Genomic DNA, 22,089 nt, shown 5'->3' with positions numbered 1-22,089 from the left:
TAATAGATGTTTACATTCAAAGTCACACCAAATATGAAACTGGCTAAAAAATATTTGTCCATCAATGCATAGTTTTAATATGCCTGGATATTCCTTACAATAAAATATTCTGATATACAGCCAATGTCGATTTTTTAAAAAATCATTACAAAAAGCAAAACATCTGAAAATCTATAATGATGTTTACTCTTTAGTATCCTAAATGCATTTCAAGATACTGAATTGTTTCAAATTCAGTTTAAGTATTACCTATCACTCTTGCTTTAATAGAATTGTTGATTCAAATTTCCTAAAGAGCATTCAGAAACAATCTGTAGGGTGAAAAAAACTAGGTTTATGTAACAGGTTGAAGATAATCTCTTTTGAATTATGACTGTGCTTAAGTAATTTTTAAAACATTAATACCTTCCAACACAGTTTAAGGTAATGCCTTTACTTCCAACACTTTACTTGGTGTCCCTGTTAAATATTTTAAAACACTAGCACTTTTATCTTCCCTACTGACTTATTAAAGTCACTTTAAGATCCTTTCAATACCAACTTCAAAATGAAATCTTAGTCAGTTTTCACTTAACATTACAATATTTAGTCATCTTTTTTGTACAAAAAGCATGTTCCATGAAATATGCAGTATTTCTTCATCAAGAGCAAAACCAAATATTCTCAGTGATCATTAGAGTCAAAGAAAAACTAAGTTTAAAAATACAGTGTATGTTACATAAGCAATAACTCTGCCAAGTTTGAACATAACACAGAGGTTGCATCTAAGACAAAGCAACAGATGTTTCACTTTTTTATGATATTTTCAAAGGTTTCCACAGTTGGTAGCAGTCTGTTACTATTCTCTTAACCACTAGGACAAGATTAATTCCTCAGTTAATATTTTAAGAAAACAAACCAGATAAAGATGTCGAGATCACAAATGTATGTATCAAAAATATAGGTACCAGAAATATTTTTAAACAGTCAGTAAACCTTTATACTTCTTGGAATCACATATTTTGGCAGAAAACTAAAAGACCTGAGATTACAAGTGGTAGTTTTCACTCAATATGCAAAATGACCTAATTTAACTCGAAAAAATATCAAATACTTTTTACATAGTTAGGCCAAGCATAAAAATCCAAATCAGTTTGAGAGATTAATTTAGTGGAGACAGAGACAGACAAACAGATGGGGCAGGGGGTAGCGCCATGTTGAATAGAATATGGATGCAATGGCTAGAGCTTGAGTAGCCCATCTTGGCCCATAACGCAGAAGCCTCATATTGGAAATGGCTCAGTCACAGTTAGATGAAGACAGAGTCCTTGAAGACTAGAGCTGCCATACAACCCGGATTACCTACTTTTATGTGAGAGAGAAATAAAATTCCATCTTGTTTAAGCCACTGTTACTTTGGGTTTTCTGCCACTGCAGCCAAATTGATTTTAACTAATATAAAACCAAAACAAATAACTTTCTTATCAAAGCAAGAAGCCACTTCTCTCCATATTCTCAATCAAGAATTCCCTCCCCTTCAAACAGGATTAAAACCTTTGTGTGCACTCTAAGGAACTCCCAAGCCATGCACAGGGACAAAATTAAATAATAGGACTTCTCACTCAAGACATCCTGGAACTACAGTCACTAAAATAAAACCATACTTGGCAAATGACTTTAAGTAGCCTATTCCTGTTCAAAAACAAACCTTACACCCTAGATCTGGACTCAGGTGACAGTGGAATAAAGGTATTCCCTACTCTAGGAGGACAGAGTTACAGAATAAATCTTTTTGTTCAATGACATTCTATTATAGTATATTATTAAATATTCAACTCTATGACTTTGACTATGTCTCAAATACTTACTCTGCCTTTAAAGCTATCATGTAGTTGATCTTCAGCAAAAATATGGAACTGAAGAGGTTTGATGCTGAAAATGATAGCTGACTTCAACATGGTCATAGTTTCTTCCAGTCTTTCACCACAGGCAACTACAGCTAGGTGCATTTTCTCAACAGGCTGTATTTTCAGACTATACCTAATAGGAAAGAAAACCACATTTTCCAACAGTTTTAGTACATGTTTACAACATGGTATTTTTACCATGTTCAAAAATTGAAGTTCAAAACTGCTATTTAAAAAGCTAAGAAATGTCTAATTATAAAACATTACAATGTTGAAATCAACTGTATATTTCTATACTCTCAACCAGCCTTTCTCAACCGATTTTCCTCACTAGGAATCACAAAACACACAAAAAATGATTACTTTCTCAATTCTCCCAAGAATCCATAATTAGCACCATGTCAGCTACCCAGCAGAGAAGTTAATTCATTACTCATACTGGATGCCTTAAGACATTAGGGCTTAATTCTCTCAAGGAACCCACTGAGAAAGGGAACATCATTGATTTGAAGGTCTTCCATTCAATTTTTAAAAAATTTTTGTTATTTAAGAAAACACCCTTAAACACATTCTTTTAAAAAAAATTTTAATGGAAATTACTCTGTGATTATTTCATCTAAAACTTCTTCCCACCTTCCACCAACCAACAGTTCACTGTAAAGCAAGCCCAGTCATAATTTCATCCATCAATATTTCAGTATTACATCTAATTTTAAATGATGTCAAGAAAAAATTTCCTTCACATACTTTTTTCAGTGACATACATTCAGCCCCATTTACCAAATATTCAGCAAAATACTGATGTCTTTAGAACCTACTTAAAACACAGCAGCAGTGTGTACCAGGTTTAAGTAACCTCTGAAACCTCTTGCATCTGTTGTGCTATTTCTTCCGCGTATTTGGTGTTAGCATAAGCTTGGGTCTTTTTAAAGCTCTCTATTCTTTTCTGCTGACAGCAGTTATGAAGAAGTAGTATCTCCTCCCTTGTCTGTACCATCTCTTTTCCCCTCTTTTCTTCTGAGTCCATCGGTTCATAACACTGAAACAGTGTCATGGAGGGGAAACTATGCTTTCTATATCTTTAACAAGAGGGCATGAATCCAGTTCATCTCAAAACAGTGGAAGCCACAATGACGCAAGTTAAAGACAAGGCAATCAAGACACACAACAACTTTAGAGAACTCCAAATTAGCTCATCCTTCCAGTAAAACTGCCTCTAATCCTATTTCTCATGGGGTATACAGGCCTTCATTGAAGCATCCTCATGGGACTCAATAATGGGCTCAGATTGCTCAACTGGCCCATCACTATGAATAGGCCTTGCCCAAAGTCAAAAGTCAAGAGAAGATTTAAAATTAAGCTTTAATAGTCATATGCTGTTTTACACAGAATCCTCTACATAGACAAGAAGTATATTAAATCTTAAGAAAAATAAGCCAAATATTCCACAAAAAAAAAAAAAAAATCCCTCTAAAATCAGCACCAGGGACTCCTACTCCTGGGCTTTCTGACAAGGGTTGTTCTGGCCACACAGCCAGATCTCCCTCCACCAGCTTCTGCAGTACTGTCTACTGCATCTGCCTTTCTGTCAGGTGTTCCTCTTATTAAAAGTATTATATATAGTACAGGCTCCAACATCTAAACGGACAAAATAAAACATAATTTAAAAGATAGACGTCTCTGATCACCACGCTGTCCCTAGACCCGAAGGACAGGAAAATCAACTGCAACTGGAAGAATCTAAAGTAAACTTCTACACTACAGCAAATGATGACTATAACCTTCTAAGAATTTGCAGGGAAGCAGCCACTCAAATAATTTTGGCCCCAACTGAATGGCAGAATCTTGTCAGGGTCTATAAAAATGGGCTATATTTTAATTGCAGTGTGAATAAGAGAAAAGTCCCTGTGGATTTAAAGATATATTATCCAAAGGACATTTTTAAGTCAAACCTATTTTTCTACAGATACACGATTAGAAGAAATTCTTCAGATGATTCAAAGATAATACCCGAAGGTTCCCATGGTTAAATTTGGCATAACCTCAGCATAAAAAGTACGATAGTAGTGAATAAAAACATATTAGATTTAAAAAAAAGAATCCATGAGTCCAAAATGATATTAAATAAAGGGGTAAGGGGAGGGACCTTTTTAAAAAAGATGAATACCAACCAATAGACGTAGAAGAAATGACAGAATTATAAAACTACTTTGCAATCACCATTGTAACAGGTAATTTGGACAAGAATAATCAATGGATGCCGAAACCACACTGTAACAAAGTATTTCCCCATACATTACAAAAGGGATAAAGATACTCCTGCAGAGTATAAACGTGAGACCACCATCTTAACCACATGACTAAACTTAACCAATAATGTCAAACTTATGACATCAGATGCCTCCTGACGTGCCCAAAGAAAAATACAGTATCTCCTACGCAGTAATCCTGCCAAAAATCCTCAATCTAATCATAAGTAGACAGTCGGGCAAATCTAAATTAAGGGGCATTCTGCAAAACTAAACAAAAATATCAAGTCACAAAAGATACCACCACCCCCACCACGCTTGAAAAAAGGCTGGGAACAGTTCTAGAATAAAGGAAACTAAGTCAATCTAACAGCGGAATGTAATGTATAATCCTTGACTGGGTCCTGAATGGGGAGGAAAAGATATAAAGGACATTAACAGGAAAATATGGAAATAGGAATACATTATATTATATATTCAATAAACAGTGTTAAATAACCTGAGGTGACAATTTTATTATGGTTATATTGGAGAATGTCCTTGTTCATAGCAGATACATAATGAATACAAGTATTTAGGGATGTGTCATGATAGCTGCTGTCTCTCAAATGGTTTGGCCAAAAATAAGTGGCAAAATGTATCAGTAGATAAGTATCTAGATGAAGGATATAGTGTGCTCACTGTACTATTCTTGTAACCTCTGTAGATTTGAAATTTATCAAAGTAAAAAACTGGGGAAGGATGGGTATTAACAGAAAAAAAGTACTTAATGTTCTACATGACAAATTCTAATGTAAATACTGCCAACAGATTTCTAAGCCTCAGGAATAAAATAGCCTTCTTATTTAAAGTAAATTTCTGCTTTAAAGGAATCATAATTTTCCTTCTATTTCTTTTTCTTTAGACAGCACAAATAGCTTCCAGTGTGTTCTTGTGGCCTATTAATTAATTTTCTCTCTCTAAAAAATTATGCATTATAATATTTAGACTAGGAATAAGCATTACAATAAAGTACATAAAGTCAAACTAAACAGAATTAAATTTCAAATATCAATCTCCTCAAACTAAAAAATAACTGCCATGAATCTATCTTTAAAAACTTGCAGTTGAACAAAATGGAAAACTATATTTAAAAACACTAATTTCCTTAATGTACAGCTTTAAAAAAGTTTTTCAGGCCCGGTGCGGTGGCTCACGCCTGTAATCCTAGCTCCTTGGGAGGCCGAGGTGAGAGGACTGCTTCAGCTCAGGAGTTCGAGACCAGCCTGAGCAAGAGTGAGACCCCATCTCTACTAAAAATAGAAGAAAATTAGCTGAACAACTAAAAATATATAGAAAAAATTATCTGGGCACAGTGGCGCGTGCCTGTAGCCCCAGCTACCTGGGAGGCTGAGGCAGGAGGCTCACTTGAGCCCAGGAGTTTGAGGTTGCTGTGAGCTAGGCTGACGCCACGGCACTCTAGCCCAGGCAAAAGAGTGAGACTCTGTCTCAAAAAAAAAAAAAAAAAAAAAGTTTTTCCTCTTACAACAAAAAAAAAGTTATGTTGAATTACCATACTGAGTAAAATACTTTCAAGAGCTGTATATAAATCACTTTTGAAACAAAATACCTTTTAAAAAACTCCAGGATTTTATGTAAAGTGTAAAAAAAAAGAAAATCTAAAAATCCAACATGAAACGTTTAAGTATTAATTTCTAAAATATAATTTAAAATAATCTGTAAAAATATATCTCTTAAAACTGGTATGGGGGATAGGGAGAGATGTATTAAAGGATACAATATTACAGCTAGATAGGAAGAATAAGTTCTGGTGTTCTATAGCACTGTAAGATAACTACAGTTAACAAAAATATATACTTTCAAACAGCTATGAGGATATATATATATATATATATATATACTTACTTTACTTACTTATTGATTGATTGATTGATTGATTGAGACAGGGGCTCACTCTGTTGCCCAGGCTGGAGTATAGTGGTGTGATCATAGCTCACTGCAAGCTCGAACTCCTGGGCTCAAACCATCCTCTTACCTTAGCCTTCCAAGTAGCTGGGAGTAGGCATGTGCCACCATGTCTGGCTAATTTTTTATTTTTTTGTAAAGACGAGGTCTCACTATGTTGCCCAAGCTGGTCTTGAACTCCCGGCCTTAAGTAATCCTCCTACCTTAGCCTCCCAAAGTTCTGGGATTACAGGCATGAGCCACCACACCCAGCCTAGAAGGAGGATATTGAATGATCCCAACACAAAGAAATGATAAATATTTGAGATGATGGATATACTAATTACCCTGATCTGATCACTATACATTATATGTATTGAAATATCACTATGTATCCCATAAATACGTACAATTCTATATTAATTAAGATAAATAAAAAAACAAACTGGTATAGATCCACACAAGATAATACAGCTGACTTTAAATTCACCTACGACCAAAGAATTCATGAATCTAAAATTAATTCCCACCATAAAAAGAAAGATTAAATATTTTAAAGAGCTGATTTTTTAAAAGCTAAGTCATAGAAAAATTAGTACATTAAAAACAAATATTTTTGATAATACTAAAATGTGTTTGCATAATGAAAAGTGAAAAAGAAAACAAATTAGAAAAATATTTGTAATCAATGACAAAAGCAGAATATATTATTCTAAGAGTTCATAAAATAAGCATTAAAAATTCAATAGGTAAATATCAATACAGATGATACACAGAACAAAAGAAGCTAAACAAATATAGAAATATCTTCAATAACAAAATATAAATCAATAATAAGCTATAATTTTACCTTAATAAGTGGTAAAATTATAACTCCCAATAATGCTAAGGTTATGGTGACCCCAATACACTCACACGGTGTTGGTAAAGACTTGAATCTACGCAATTGTTAGAACACAATTTAGTGATATAATTCATTCTTTTAACAAATAATTGGACCTCTTTTATATGCTAAACACTGAGGTAAGCAAGAAATCCACAATCCTGACCTTACACAACTTCCAGCCTATTGTGAAAAGGCAGAATTTTAAAAGAATAAGAAATCATAGTCATTGCTTAAATAGAGAAAGGCAGGGAGACTGCTAAGGATGCTCCCTACACTAACATCTAACCTAGTCTGAAAGTGTTAGGGAAAGCTTCCCAAATGACCCTCTTAAGCATTTGTTATTCACGGGTTGCCAAGCATCTTGCTAGGCATGGGGCTTAAGTGATGAACACCACATGGTATCAACCTGCAAAGAGGTGACAGTATAGAAGTGGACAAAGATTCACAATCACAACAGATGTACCATAAGCAAGAGGATACAGAGATGGGAGATGCAGTGGTCGGTGAAGGGAGATCACACAGTTGGGTAAATGATGAGTACAGCAGTTAAAGGAACAGGAAAAAAGAGGTAGTCATGAGCAACAGTGTAAAAGGAGAAGGGTAAGAAGAGTCAATGTGGACTGACACGTGGAGAAAGTCAGCTGTAAAATGCAGGTCTGATGCTCAGAAAAGAACTCTGGATTGGAAATAGCAGTTAAACAAATTATTCTGTGACTATCGAGGGAATGAGAGAAAAGAGCAGGATACTAAAGAACACATATTTAGGCAACAGGGATAGAGGAGTGCAGGAAGAGAGAAATCAAAGAGCTAAGACACTGGTCTGGTCTCAAAAGCTAGAGACTGACAGAGTTGAAAGAAAATGGAGTGGTAAACAGTGTCAAACGGACAAGAAAAGTAAGATTAGGCCCCAGAAGAACAGTTCAGAGCTCCGGGGTGACTGCAAGGAGAGTCAGGTGACAGATTCTGCTCCTAGAGGGTTGAGGGTGAGGGTTTTTATTTAAGGAAGTAAAAGCGGTAGGTAGGTACTCTTAAAAGAAGTTTGCCAGTGAATGGAAAGAGAGTAATTGAAGCAAGTTGTTGTAGGGATTTTGTGTTTGGTTTTGTTTTAAGGACAGAAGAGAAGTGAGCATTCTGACATGCTACTGGGAAGCAATTAGTCAAACAGGAGACTGAGTAAATGCAAATACAAATTACTTTTTAAGTTCTCAAAGAAAAATAAAGCTCTAAGCATGAAATGCTTTCCAAAACTCAATGGAGTGATGTGTATCCACTGACATGATAATTATGAAGACCATATTATGTGGAAAAAGTACAATTTTAAACTCAAAATTCCAGATTGGTCTATACCTTAATCACAACTTTGTAAAAGCCTAATATTTATATGAATGATGAAAACACTTGTGATGTGAGTTGAAGCCATTTCTCTTTTTTATATTATGTTCACTGTACAATAATTGGGAGGAAATGATCCCTCAGATAAGCTCTGAGCAAAATTATATTAAGAATTCAAGTTGGGAAAGCTAGGAGAGGCCTGGGAAGAAGAATGCAGTGCCCAGCTAAGGGACCCCCTGATACCGGCAGAATGTGACACCAAAGGCAACAGTAAAGGGGAATTCCAAAGAAGCTTTACCAGGTGGGGAGAGAAGCTCTTAAAGTCAGGCAAAAATGATGTATTATGTAAACTAAATATTGAAGTGGAGGGTAAGAATGATATGGCCATTGCATGCCATTTTGGCTTGTCTGCCTGTTTGAAATAGGGTAATTAAATGAAAGGGATCCTTCGTTCTAACTAAGAAACTAAGTTTGAGAGACTTTTACATAATATGATACATATAACAAACGTTACTATTTTTTATGTAATCATATGATATAATGGATGCAATATTACAGGTAGAAAGTGTAACAGAGGAATATAACTTCTAAAATCTCAAATTTGGGATTATTATTACTCATGCTGTAATTTACAAAAGGGTCTGGGTTATATAAATCAGAGTATATTGAAGTTTTCAAGTTTACCCAGCTCCTAGAGTTAGCAGAATTATGTCACAAGGCAAAGTGGTACTTGTCAATACTCCATTCATTAACCAATATTCATAAGAATGAAAACGTAAGAAGCTCCAATTCTCCAAAATCATAAACAAACTGAAGGGTAAGATTATCTTTAAAAGTTGGAACAATCTGACTTGGACTGATGCATATTGAAATTTCAATCACCCAATCTCTTCTACAACAACAGGATATAATTAAAATATCTGATTTCAACTATTCCTTGCCAGTTGTTCATGGAATGCATAGTTTTGAGAATGTAAGAATTTAAAAATATATACAATTAATAGATATTAAGAATGCAGTTCTCACAGACAGTAGCATGGTGGTTACCAAGGGGATGGGGGGCAAGTTATGGGATGGGGAGATGTTGACCAGAGGGTACAGAGTTCCAGTCAGATAGGAGGAATAAATTTTCAAGATCTAGTGCACAGCAAAGTAGCCATAATTAACGATGATGTATCAAATATTTCAAAACTGCTAAGAGAATAGGTTTTAAATGTTCTCATTACAAAAAAACCCAATAAATATGTCATGTGATAGATGTTAATGAGCTTGTTATAATCATTGCGCAGCATATACATACATTGAAACATCACATTGTACCCCATCAATATATGTCAATTAAAAATAAAAATTTTAATTAAATTTTTCTTAAAGTTCTTCCTACCTAGAACACTTTACCTCCTGTCCTTGAACCCAGCTAATAAACTAACTGTTCATCATCTAGTCACTCCCTCCAGGAATCCCACCCCCCGCATGCCTTAAAATGACTCATCATAGTTACAACTTGTCACCCTTTAATCTCAGGTTTACTAGTGTGAGGCTCCTCTTAGAATGTAAGCTCCAGAAGGATAGAGCCACATTAACCTGACTCAAGAGTCTGGTTCTTAGCACCTAGCACAGTGCCTGGCAAACAGAATGAGTAGAATTAACATTTAAATGAATCATAAAGATACAGTAAAAACAGATGATTCTCACAGAAATTTTACTCTAAGGAAAGGTATTTCAGGCTACTACCCCACTCTCCTCTGCTACTATCTCAGGGAGACAGTTTGCGAGCCACTGCTTTATGCCATTCCTATCAACACTTGTTTCTTTCATTGAACATTAGAGCAGGAAGGGACCCAAGAGGTCAGCCAATCCAATACCTTCATTATCCAGAGAAGTGAACAAAGCCAAATTAACTGGTAACTTAAAAGGTCAATAAATGATGTCATATCACTTGCTGCTTCCTCAAATACTTATCTTTATCCTCCTATTCCCCAATATTCAATCTCTCTGCTAATAACTAATATAATCCTTTCCCAGTTGTCCCCAACCACCTACAAAACGTTTTTTCAGTATACTAGCTTTAAATTAAATGCCATATATCTATATGTATCTGTATCTGTAAATGTCAGTGGGAACCTATCTTTATCACCCGTTAATCACCTATTACCTAAAGTTAGATCATAAATTCTCCTAACAACAATGGTTTATCTTAATAACATATTAAAAGAATTTAGAGCAGTTACATGCAGCATATACCAAAATTCATGATAACTACAAAATGGGAAAAAGAAATAGAAAACTCAGCCAGAAAATGTTTACTTATATAAGAAAAGAAACATTTTTTACATCCTATTACAATCATCTTAAGTTTTATTACCTACTATCTACTCTTACCTACACTGATCTATCAATTAAATATAAGTGCCTACCTAAAAGCCGCTTCCCAAAAGCAGTTCATTCCACAAACATCAGAGGGCAGCATCCAATAGGGATTCCAGTAACACAGAGAGAAATCTTTACACCTAACAGAGTAAGACAGAAATATCCTATGTGAGTATTTTGGTTGGAAATTATCAAGGAATTTGCTCAGTCACACAATAACTTACTGTTCTATTTCAGAGCAACAAACCAGCAAATCCAAGTTACTATAAGTGTTGTCATTTTTTTTTTTTTTTTTGGAAAATTGATTTCTCCCTCACTTAGGGCACCATTATTTTAAATAAGACTTGAAGGTAGAATATACCACTGATTGGCAAAGTTTTCTAGTGAGTAACTCTCCTGATATATTAAAATCCCCTCACCAGATGATAGAGACAAACTATGTCTTCTAAAATTTTCTTCATGGACCAACATATTCCCCTAGAACAAAATCCATTTCAGCCAAACAAAATATTTGCTTATCCTGAAACAAAATAAAAATGCCACAAATGCTGGTGGAAAGGGAAAAGACGATCTTCTAAATTAATCCTTAATCCAAGCTACTTGTATGGTGTTTTAAACTGAAAAATAAGAAATCATAATGGCCAACAGGTATATGAAAAAAATGCTCAACATCTCTAATTATCAGGGAAATGCAAAATCACAATGAGATATCATCTCATCCCAGTTAAAATGGCTACTATCAAAAAGAAAAAATAACAGATGTTGGGGAGGATGCAGAGAACAGGGAGTATCCGTATAGGGCTGGTGGGAATGTAAATTAGTACAAGTACTATGGATATCAGTGTGGAGATTCCTCAAAAAACTAAAAATATCCAGTGCAGATGCTCTGAAGGCCCTGGCTTCACCACAATGCAATATATTAATGTGGCAAAATTGTACCTGCACTCAATAAATATAAACAAATAAAAAAAAAAACTAAAAATAGAACTACCATATGATCCAGCAATCCCACTACAGGGTATACATCCAAAAGAAAAGAAATCAGAATATCAAAAAGGTATCTACACTCTCATCTTTATTGCAGCACTATTCATAATAGCCAAGATAGAGAACCAATCTAAGTATCCAACAGCATATGAACAGATAAAGGAAATGTACTACATACACACAATGGAATATTATTCAGCCATTAAAAAATGAAATCTTATCATTTGCAGCACCATGGATAGAACTGGAGGACATCAGGTTGAGTGAAACAAACCAGGAACAGAATGACATATCACATGTCGTAAGTGGGAACTCAAAAAGTGGATCTCACGCAGGTATAAAGTAGAATGGTGGCCACCAGAGGCTAAAAAGAGTAGGGGTGTAGGGGTATGAAAAGAGGTTGGTTAATGGGTACAAAAATACAGTTAGATTCAAGGAGTAAGTCCTAGTGTTCAATAGCACAGCAGGGTGACTATACTTAACAAAAATTTATTATATACTTCAAAACATCTATAAGAAAGATTTGAAATGTTCCCAACACAAGAAATGATAAATGTTTGAGGTGACAGATACCCCAATTACTGTGATTTGATCACTACACATTGTATGCATATATTGAAATATCAATGTACTCTAGAAATATGTGCAATCAATATGTATCAAAATATGAACAAAAAAAGAAATCATGTGGTCCAGTTTCAATATCTACATTGCTTCCATTTCATATTACACAAGCTCAAATGGAAGATCAAGTGTGGTCTTTCTTCTTAGATTGCAGGTAGGAGCTAAAAAGGCCTCATGTTACAGAAAGTATGTGTTTCATTGTTACTTCTTTTCAAAACAATAGCCTAAAATTCACTACAATGGAGGCCTGGGTACTAAAGTACGTATGAAGTCAGGGTTAATCACTAAACCAGTCTACTTCATACCTCATCACTATGTAGGCTTTGCTTTCTCTTGCTATAAATTCAATTAAAAGTTACTATTCTTATATTAGAAAGTCTATGAAATTTCTGATTCACAAAAATCTATTATTACATCTCTGAAAAATGTCAACAGTCTAAGGCAGGAGTTCTCAGCCCTGGCTGCATAATGAAATCACCCAGAGAGCCCCACATCAAACTTATTAAATCAGAATCTCTGGGAACAGGGTCTGGCACTGCTGGTTTTTAAAATGCTGCTTATTGGCTGGGCACGGTGGCTCACACCTGTAATCCTAGCACTCTGGGAGGCTGAGGTGGGAGGATCACTTGAGGTCAAGAGTCTGAGACCAGCCTGAGCAAAAGCAAGACCCCATCTCTACTAAAAATAGAAAAAAAATTAGCTGGTGGTGTGCGTCTGTAGTCCTAGCTACTTGGGAGGCTGAGGCAGGAGGATGGCTTTAGCCGAGGAATTTGAGGTTGCAGGAGCCATGGTGATGCCACTACATTCTAGCCCAGGCAACAGAGCAAGACCCTGTCTTTAAAAAAAAAAAGGAAGTAGGATCTATCTCCCCTATGCAGAATCTAGGTGAGCTCTGTGACTGCTCTGACAAATAGAATATGGTGCTATGATACTGTGCCAATTTCCAAACCCTTGCCTGAAGAGCAGCTTCCATTTCCTGTCTCTTGGAACACTCTTTGAAGCCAGTCTCCATGAAGCCCAAAGCATATGGAGAAGCCATTTGAGAGGACACAGGTCAATAGCCCCAGCTGGGTTCACAGTCCTCTTCTCAATGCCAAATCCCACTTTTCCTCTATCCATTCATTCAATAAATCAGTAAATTATCTACTGAATGACCACCTACACAGGCTAAACACTGAAAACACAATAGTGATTAATACGTACATGGATCATACTGTCTAGCAGGGAATGACAGAATGCCATCTTGGATAGTGCAATACGGGAGACCTCCTCAACATCCAGGTTAAACAATTCTTCAACTCCAGTAACTTTTACATCCTCTTCCCTTCAGTTAAAAATGGCAAATCCTGGACCTTGTAATCACCTAAAAATGCAATCCTAAACTCCAATATCTCATATCTCACATTAGTCTTTAATCTTTTAGGTCATTAAATATGAAATGTCCAATTTCAAATCCAAAGTGTTTATTATATTTCAAACAAGAAGCACTACAATTAAAGTATGTACCTAACTACCAACACAGTCTTGCTATCTTAAGAGTAGCTTGTTTATGCTAGCAGCAAAGAAGCCTGGAGAGCAAGTGGCGATGAAATCACAAAAGGCGTTTTCCACAGCTTGTTGAGAATTGAATATTTTCCCTTGCAAGAAGTGGTCCAAAGCCTGGAAGAAGTGACAGTCAGCTGGTGCAAGATCTGGTGAATGTGGTGGATGACAGAGAGTTCCAAGTCCAGCCTCTGTAGTTTAAGCAGCATTGTTTGTGTGACATGTGGTTGAGCATTGTCTTGCAAGAGGATTGGCCTGTCTCTATTGACCAATCTCGGCTGCTTAATCCCAAGTATCGTCATCATTCCACCCAATTCATTGAAGTAAATATCCGTTGTCATCAACTGACCAGGTTTCATGAAGCTGTAGTGGATAATACCAGCGCTGGACCAACAAATCAGACTCGATTAGCTTTTTTTGATGAATATTTGGTTTTGGACTGTGTTTCAGCACTTCTTCTTTACCGAACCCTTGTGCTGAATGCTTGCAATTGTCAAAAAGAATCCATTTTTCATCACACGTAACAATATGATATAGAAATAGTTTGCTTCTATGTCATGACAGCAAAGAAAGGCCAGCTTCAAGATGATTTCTCTTCTAACACTCATTTAATGCATGTGGAATCATCTATCCAGCTTCTTTACCTTGCCCATTTGTTTCAAATGGTCCAATATTGTTGGAATAATAATGTCAAATCTTAGTGCTAACTCACACATATGCTGACATGGATTCACGTCCACTACAGCTTTCAGCTCATCATTATCCACCTTGGTCTCAGGTTGCCCACATGGCTCATTTTCAAGATTAAAATCATCAGAACTGGGACGTTGGTACTTTGAGACAGGAGTCTGCCAACCTCCTCAACTGCTGGCAAATTAATAAACTCCTCTTTCCTTCTCCTCAAAAAAAAAAAAAAAAAAAAATCACCAGAATGGAACTTCTCAAACCATTGATGTAGTGTGCGTACATTAGCCACATCCTTCCCAAACACTTCATTGATATTTTGAGCTGTCAGTGCAGCATTGGTTCCACGAAAATAACATGAATTTTTGACTTATCCATTTAGAGCAATTCACAAAAATTGCTCTAAAAAAAATTTGAAAGATAATCTCAAGCCAAACCGTGCATTTGAAAGGCACGTATTGTGAAGGATGCACCTTGACAATAAACATAGAACAAGAAGTGTCAAAGTGAAATGTCAGAGATATCAACTGTCAAACTTAGTACTTAGGGAAACTGGACATTTCATATTTAATTACCTAAATAATTCTCTATATCTCATTATATCTGTTTGGAAATCATTCAGCCCTCCAATCACATGCTTCCTAATTATAAGCTCCCTTCCCTATTCATTCCCCTCCCCACTCATACTACACCACACGGTCCATCTGTTCACTTTCTTACATCCACAACTTCTAACTTCTACCTCATTCCTTCACCATATCTTTTCTGTACAATCCCACATTGAAACCTAGCCATTCACTTACCTTCTCAGATGAATACTGAAGAACAGCTGACACAATTATGCTGATTAGAAGTATAACATTCAGGAGGATGTTGGTATTTTGAGATGGGAGTCTGCCAACCTCCTCATTGGCTGACAAATTAATAAACTTCTCTTTCTTCTCAAAAAAAAAAAAGAACTATACATTCAGTCTTCCCCTTAGCTAGCCCCTCAAGCCTACTACCAACTACATATGCATTCCACCTGCCTTTTATTGTCCATCTTCTTCTTAGTGGTCGTTAAAGACTTCCTTGTACCAATTAGCCCTTCTGTCTCCTTACTCAGTAATGTCTATTTGTAATTTACAACTTTATAGTTAAGGGTAATTAAGGGTAGTTAAGGATTATACAATCCTGCTCATTGCCATGTGCCCTGCCTGCCTCTGATGGGAGAAGCATATACCCCTGCCTCACTTACTGACTGACCTCATTCAAGTAACTTGCTCTGGGCAAAGTAATGTGAACAGACAGAACACTGAGGCATCAGAATAGAAGCTTCAACTGGGATTGTGAAATTCAATCTGGCCTCTTACTCATCTCCTACCAAGAAACTGGGCATATCCAACACACAGACTGCTCCTTCAGCCTGGGTCCCAGGATGAGGGAATACACAAAGCAAAGTCATATCCACAGACATGTAATGTGTGCAAGAAATAAATCTTCGTTATAAACCGCTAAGATGTTTGGGGTTGTTAACAAAGCAAAGGAGAATAATACAAGCCATAATTCCCTTTTAAAGTTAAAATTTAATGGTTTTTAGTATATTCACAAAGTTGTGCAACCATGACCCAACACTTACCTTTCTAGGTATATACTCAAGAAAATTAAAAACATATGTTCATAGAAAAATCATACATGAATGTTCATAGGAGCATTATGCATAATAGCCAAGTAGAAAACAACCCAAACACTTATCAACTAATGAATGAATAAACAAAATGTGGTATATCCATACAATGGAATATATTTGTCCATAAAAAGGGATGATGTGTGGTGATACATGCTACAGTTGATCAACGTTGACAACATTATCCTAATTAAAAAGCCACATTCAAAAGGCCACATATTGTGGGATTCACTTATTAACATATGAAATGCCCAGAATAGGCAAATCTATCGAGACAAATGTTACTGTTAATGGATACAGGGTTTTTTTTTTTTTTTTTGGAGACAAAGTCTCACTCTGTCACCCTGGCTAGAGTGCAGTGGCATCATCGTAGCTCACTGCAACCTCAAACTCCTGGGCTTAAGCAATCCGCTTGCCTCAACCTCCCGAGTAGTTGGGACTACATGTACTTGCCACCATGCCTGGCTAATTTTTTCAATTTTGGGGAGAGATGTGTTCTTGCTCTTGCTCAGGCTGGTCTTGAACTCATGACTTCAAGTGACCCTCCCACCTCAGCCTTCCAGAGTGCTAGGATTACAGGGGTGAGCCACCACACCCAGCCCAGAGTTTCTTTTTGAAGTGATGATTAACTCCACATAGGGTTAATACAGACACAACTGGACAGGAAAAATCAAGTTTTAGGTAAGTTTCTTGACCATAATTGAATGTCAAAAATCACATAGCATGTAGAAAGAATGTTTTTCTTTCTTTACTAGAAATATAAGAACATATGTGCTAGTGAATACACATGCTGTTTACCATTTTTTAAAAAATCACAAAACACTGAGGTACTGCTGGCAAGAAGCAGAATAATTTGTTTAAAGTTTCTTAATTCCCAAATATCCATTCTTTCACTCACAAAAGACCGGTTTTAGAGATTAAGATAAAAAGTAGAAATTCATACTGAGAATTCATTATGTACCAGTAACTCATCACAAGCAATAAATTAGGAAAAGCAACTAATCTGAAGATAGCACTTGTAATTTCAGGTCAAAAAGAAAAATCAAAGTTTAAAAATATTGGAAAAATAAAGACACTTATGCAGGTTCTGGTTATTAGCTGTTTAAAACTGTTTAAAGTGGCATATTAGATATTCAACATTCGAAGAGGTAACTATTAAATAATTTTAATGGGGCAAAAGAGTAAACTGAGCTAAATAGGTGTGACTTCAGTAAACAGTGACATCCAAAAGCAGTGAAGTCCATAAATGGGAATTTTTTCACTTCGGATCAAACTGAAATAAAACTTTACTGTGGCTCATCCTCAAATTTCATAAAGCTCAATGCATCTAGCTCTAGGTGGCTCATCTGCAAGCAGACTGACCAAAGGGTAGTACGAGGGATCTTTGTGGTGATGAAACAGTTCTATATCCTGACTGTGGGAGTAGTTACATGAATTTACAAGTGGTAAAATTGCATAACACCACACACACACACATTCGCACACATAAAACTGGTGATACCTGAATAAGGTCTATGGATTGTACAATGTTAATTTCCAGGGTTATAATACTGCACTATACTGATACATATATATTGCAGATTTAGTGATATTGTACTATGGTAAGGTAAGATGTTATTACTGAGTGAAGGATACACAGGGTATCTCTTCAACTTTGTGTGAATCTACATTTGGAAATACAAAGTTGTTTTTTTAAAAAGAGTAAGCTGATCAGAAATAAGCATTCCCCAAAATTTCATACCTAAAAAATGTTTCAAAAATTCAGACATTGGGAGAGGGGAGGAGGGGATGGATATATACATACATAATGAGTGCTATGTGTACCATCTGGGCGATGGACATGCTTGTAGCTCTGGTGGGGGGGGAGGGGGGCCAGGGGCAACATAACCTAAACATTTGTACCCCCATAATATGCAGAAATAAAAAAAAAAAGAAAAAAAATTCAGACATTTCATGCTCTGAATTAAACAAAGCAATTAATGTTCACCACAATATCAAGTTTACTTAAATCTAATGACAGAAAGTCTCTTATACTTTTAAATTAAACTGGAAAAGGTTTCTTTCATTTCAACATGTCCATGATAGTCATGAGGCTTTAGTGAAAACCATATATAACCTACAGAGTCAGAAATATGTTTAGGCATGTCCAGCATAAGAATGCGGCACTATGAATGAAGTGCTGCAAGGCAACAATGCAACTTCAAGGCACAGATATCTCCACTGTGGCTGTGCAAGAGAAAGAAAGATGCTTATGGACACAATAAAGGAGGCCAGTCCCATGATACTGCCAAATTGCCATTATTTAAGATGGCCTGGGTCACTCGTGTTAAACTAAATTGTCTCCAGACAACTCAATTTCTAGCACTAAGTCAGATCTTCACTTCTTTTTCTTAGATCTCTAATTTTATGAATACTAAGTGGGAAAAGGACTGCTTATACACAAATGGCACTGAAACAATTACCTATTTTTAAAAAAAGTTAGTATCACACAGTACCCTTCCCCCCCAAAAAAAACTGAATTAAAGATTTAAATGTAAAAAAAGGAAAAAAAAATAGGAACCAAGGAGAAAAGAAAGAAAAAAAAAAGAAAAAGAAAAGGAGAAAAAAAACCAAACTCTGGCAGAAGGTTTTTTCCATGTAAGTTAAAAGTAAAAACAATAAAGTAAAAAGCAGCCAATCTGAAAACATAAAAATCTTAAACTTCATATGGTATACACATTATGAACAAGATTTAACTTAATATGTAGGGGGAAGTATTTCCAACAGGGATGGTACATAGATATTAATGTTTTAAAATAAGATTTCCAAATCAAAAGTACACATTATTTTTTCATCAGCCAATTCACTTTTCCCTCCAAAAGCACAGAACAATATTTTAATTAATTACTGGCATTTATTAAATACTATGTGTCAGGTTTTTGCTAAGTGCTTGTTATGGTCTGAGTGTTTACATCCCCCTAAAATTCACATGTTGAAACCTAATTACCAATATAAAGATGTTATGAAGTAGTCAGGGCTTGTGGTAGGTGATTAGGTCATGAATGGGAGGCCCTACAGGGTTGCCTTGCCACTTCCACCATGTGGGAATACAGCAAGAAGGTGTCATCTAAGAACCAGGAAACAGGACCTCAGTAGGCACCAAATCTGCTGGCACCTAGACTTGGATTTCCAGCCTCCCGAACTGTGAGAAATAAGTTTCTGTTGTTTATAAGCTACCCAGTCTATGATATTTTGTTAGGGTAGCCCCAACAGACTAACACAGCACTTTACAAACATGTGAGTAGATACCACTGTGATCTTCAATGAATTAAAATACAAGGTACAGGGTTATGGTTTTATATAAAATGTTTCTGCATTAACAAAGCAGAGTTTAAGGTGACATGACATTCCAGTTTCCATAACAACTTTCTTTACTGTTCAGTGCCCCAGCTCTTCTTTAAAAATAACTGCAGAAGAGAGGGAAAAACTTCTTCATTAAAAATAGTAGTGCAAAAATAATGGTCAAACCATTATCAGCTAAATTAATGGTTCTCAATCTTTGGTTTTTAATAACCTGGAGCATGTATCTAAAATACAGATTCCTGGACCCCACTGTCAGGCATTCTGGTTTAGCAGGTCTCAACTGGGGCCCAAGGACCAGAATTTTTCTGAGGTTAGAAACTGGGGAAAAAAAATCTTAAAATTTAAATTATCAAAATGATCACATTAGCTACAAGTTTACTGTGCCATGCTTCATCCTAGGTAATCTATACCACCAGCTATTTCATTTCAATTCTCACAAACAACCCAATATCATAGTACTCTTATTTCTAACTGATGAGGAAATGTGTTCAAGGTCAACACAGCAAGTGAGTAGCAAAGCTGAAGTTTGTGACTCTAAAGCCCTTAATCTTTCCATTCTTTAAATTCTCAGTATATCCTACTAGTGTTAACAGGATCCAGCAGAAATGATAACTCTATGGTCTAACCAGATCTGAAAAGGAAAATGAGGTGAACGACTTCCCTGTTTGACAGTAAGTCATGCAGAGGGCACAATCAGTCCAGAAATGGTGTCACTGAAATGTTTAGTAGTTCCTTGACTGCCCACTACCACTACTGCTGTATAGCCATAAGTGAAATCTTGATAATCACTGTCAAGACTCACCAGTGAAATGTGGGAATTTAATCATCCTGACTAGCTGAAATGCAGAGCCACAATGTGGTATGATGCCTTCTGAGAAGTACTAACGCCTGGTAATAAGAACTGCTTTCTACTGAAAACCTTAATACAGTCTGTCCATATTAATGGCTTCAAAGAGTCTCTCTATGTGGAAGAGCCATTGTCTACCCCTCTCCTTTGAGGCACCACTCCTCTCCAACACCAATCATGTTATTCTGTCTGCCTACAGATGTGTCAGTGGCACAGAGCTAGAAAATCAGAGGTCCCCATCCCAGGCAACACTGACTGGTCCATGGATGGGCATGCAAGCCTAGTGAATCTAACGAGAGCCTTTTCCTGGGATTTTCTATTTGAGATTAGAGAAGAAAACCTGCAAGGAACAGAAGGACCCCATGAACAAAGCCTGTCTGCAATGGAATAGAGTAAGAGGCCTCAGTCCTTGAGGTCCCTGGAGCTGCCTTGGTATCTGCAGCTTTTCCTTCAATTCTGCTCCTTCCAGAAACTCATATTAGCCTATAAGTATCCATTTTCCTTAAGATGGTTTTATTTGATCTTAATGACAACTAAGAGTTCTATTACAAATTAAGGTATTTAATGCAGAGCATGGTCACTACAGTTAACAATACTGTACTGTGTACTTGAAACTTGCTAAGATGGTAGCTCTTTAGTGTTCTTATCACAAAAAAAGGTTAACTATATGAGGTGATGAATGGTAACTAGCTTGACTGCAATCATTTCACAGTGTATACATATCAAAGCATCATGTTGTATGCATTAAATACATACAACTTCTACTTGTCAATTATACCCCAGTAAAGCTGGAAAAAAATTATGTAAGGTAATTATTATCTACATTTTACAGATGAGGAAATTAAAGCACAGAAGTGACATAATTTGGCCAAGGTCTCACAGCAACCAGAGCCAGAATGAAAATACAGGTTTGTCTGACTCTTAAGACCTACATATTTTCTGATTACTAAAATAATGGCTTCAAAAAGAATGTACTAATTGATAAAAGATTTCAGTGAAAAATTGTTCCCATCACTTTAAAGTTCTTACTTCAAGAATTTTGGAAAGGCTGGGCACGGTGGCTCATGCCTATAATCCCTGCACTTTGGGAGGCCAAAGTGGGAGGATAGCTTAAGGCTACAAGTTCAAGACCAGCCTGCGAAACGTAGGGAGACCCTATCTCTACAAAAAATTAGCCATGCATGGTAGCATTTACCTGTAGTCCCAATTACTCGGGAGGTAGGCAGGAGGATTACTTGAGCCCACGAATTCAAGGTTACAGTCCAACCTGGGTGACAGAGTGAGACCTATGGCTTAAAAAAAAAAAAAAGGACTTGGAAGGACCTGACCTTTCTAAGTATTTTGTCGTCATGGAATTCTGTGCAATAAATACTTTTTATAAGATTTGACCAATGGAACCTACTGGATATAAACCTAGGTCCCATGTTTTTGTTTTGTTTTGTTTTGTTTTTTGAGACAGAGTCTGGCTCTGTTGCCCGGGCTAGAGCGCGGTGGCGTCAGCCTAGCTCACAGCAACCTCAAACTCCTGGGCTCAAGCAATCCTCCTGCCTCAGCCTCCCGAGTAGCTGGGACTACAGCCATGAGCCACCATGCCCAGCTAATTTTTTCTATATATATATTTAGTATCACACAGTACCCTTCCCCCCCAAAAAAAACTGAATTAAAGATTTAAATGTAAAAAAAGGAAAAAAAAATAGGAACCAAGGAGAAAAGAAAGAAAAAAAAAAGAA

General features: G+C 36.3%; 1 protein-coding gene across 2 annotated transcripts in view; it reads right to left on the bottom strand.

Moving 5' to 3' along the window:
- Window positions 1-22,089, bottom strand: part of GXYLT1 (glucoside xylosyltransferase 1) — a 46,934-nt gene that overhangs the window by 22,086 nt on the left and 2,759 nt on the right. The window contains exons 2-3 of one of the 2 annotated variants that reach the window (XM_012638434.1): window positions 10,715-10,807; window positions 1,848-2,019 (exon numbers count right to left, since the gene is read on the bottom strand). In XM_012638434.1, the coding sequence (XP_012493888.1) occupies window positions 1,848-2,019; window positions 10,715-10,807 (265 nt within the window). The remainder of the gene's footprint in view (window positions 1-1,847; window positions 2,020-10,714; window positions 10,808-22,089) is intronic. The other variant, XM_012638435.1, reaches the window with a different exon arrangement.

Source organism: Propithecus coquereli, unplaced genomic scaffold (assembly GCF_000956105.1).
Source record: "Propithecus coquereli isolate 6110/MARCELLA unplaced genomic scaffold, Pcoq_1.0 Scaffold13, whole genome shotgun sequence".
NCBI lineage: Eukaryota > Metazoa > Chordata > Mammalia > Primates > Indriidae > Propithecus > Propithecus coquereli.
The sequence above is the reverse complement of the archived record's forward strand: the minus strand, read 5'-3'. Positions and strand labels throughout refer to the sequence as shown.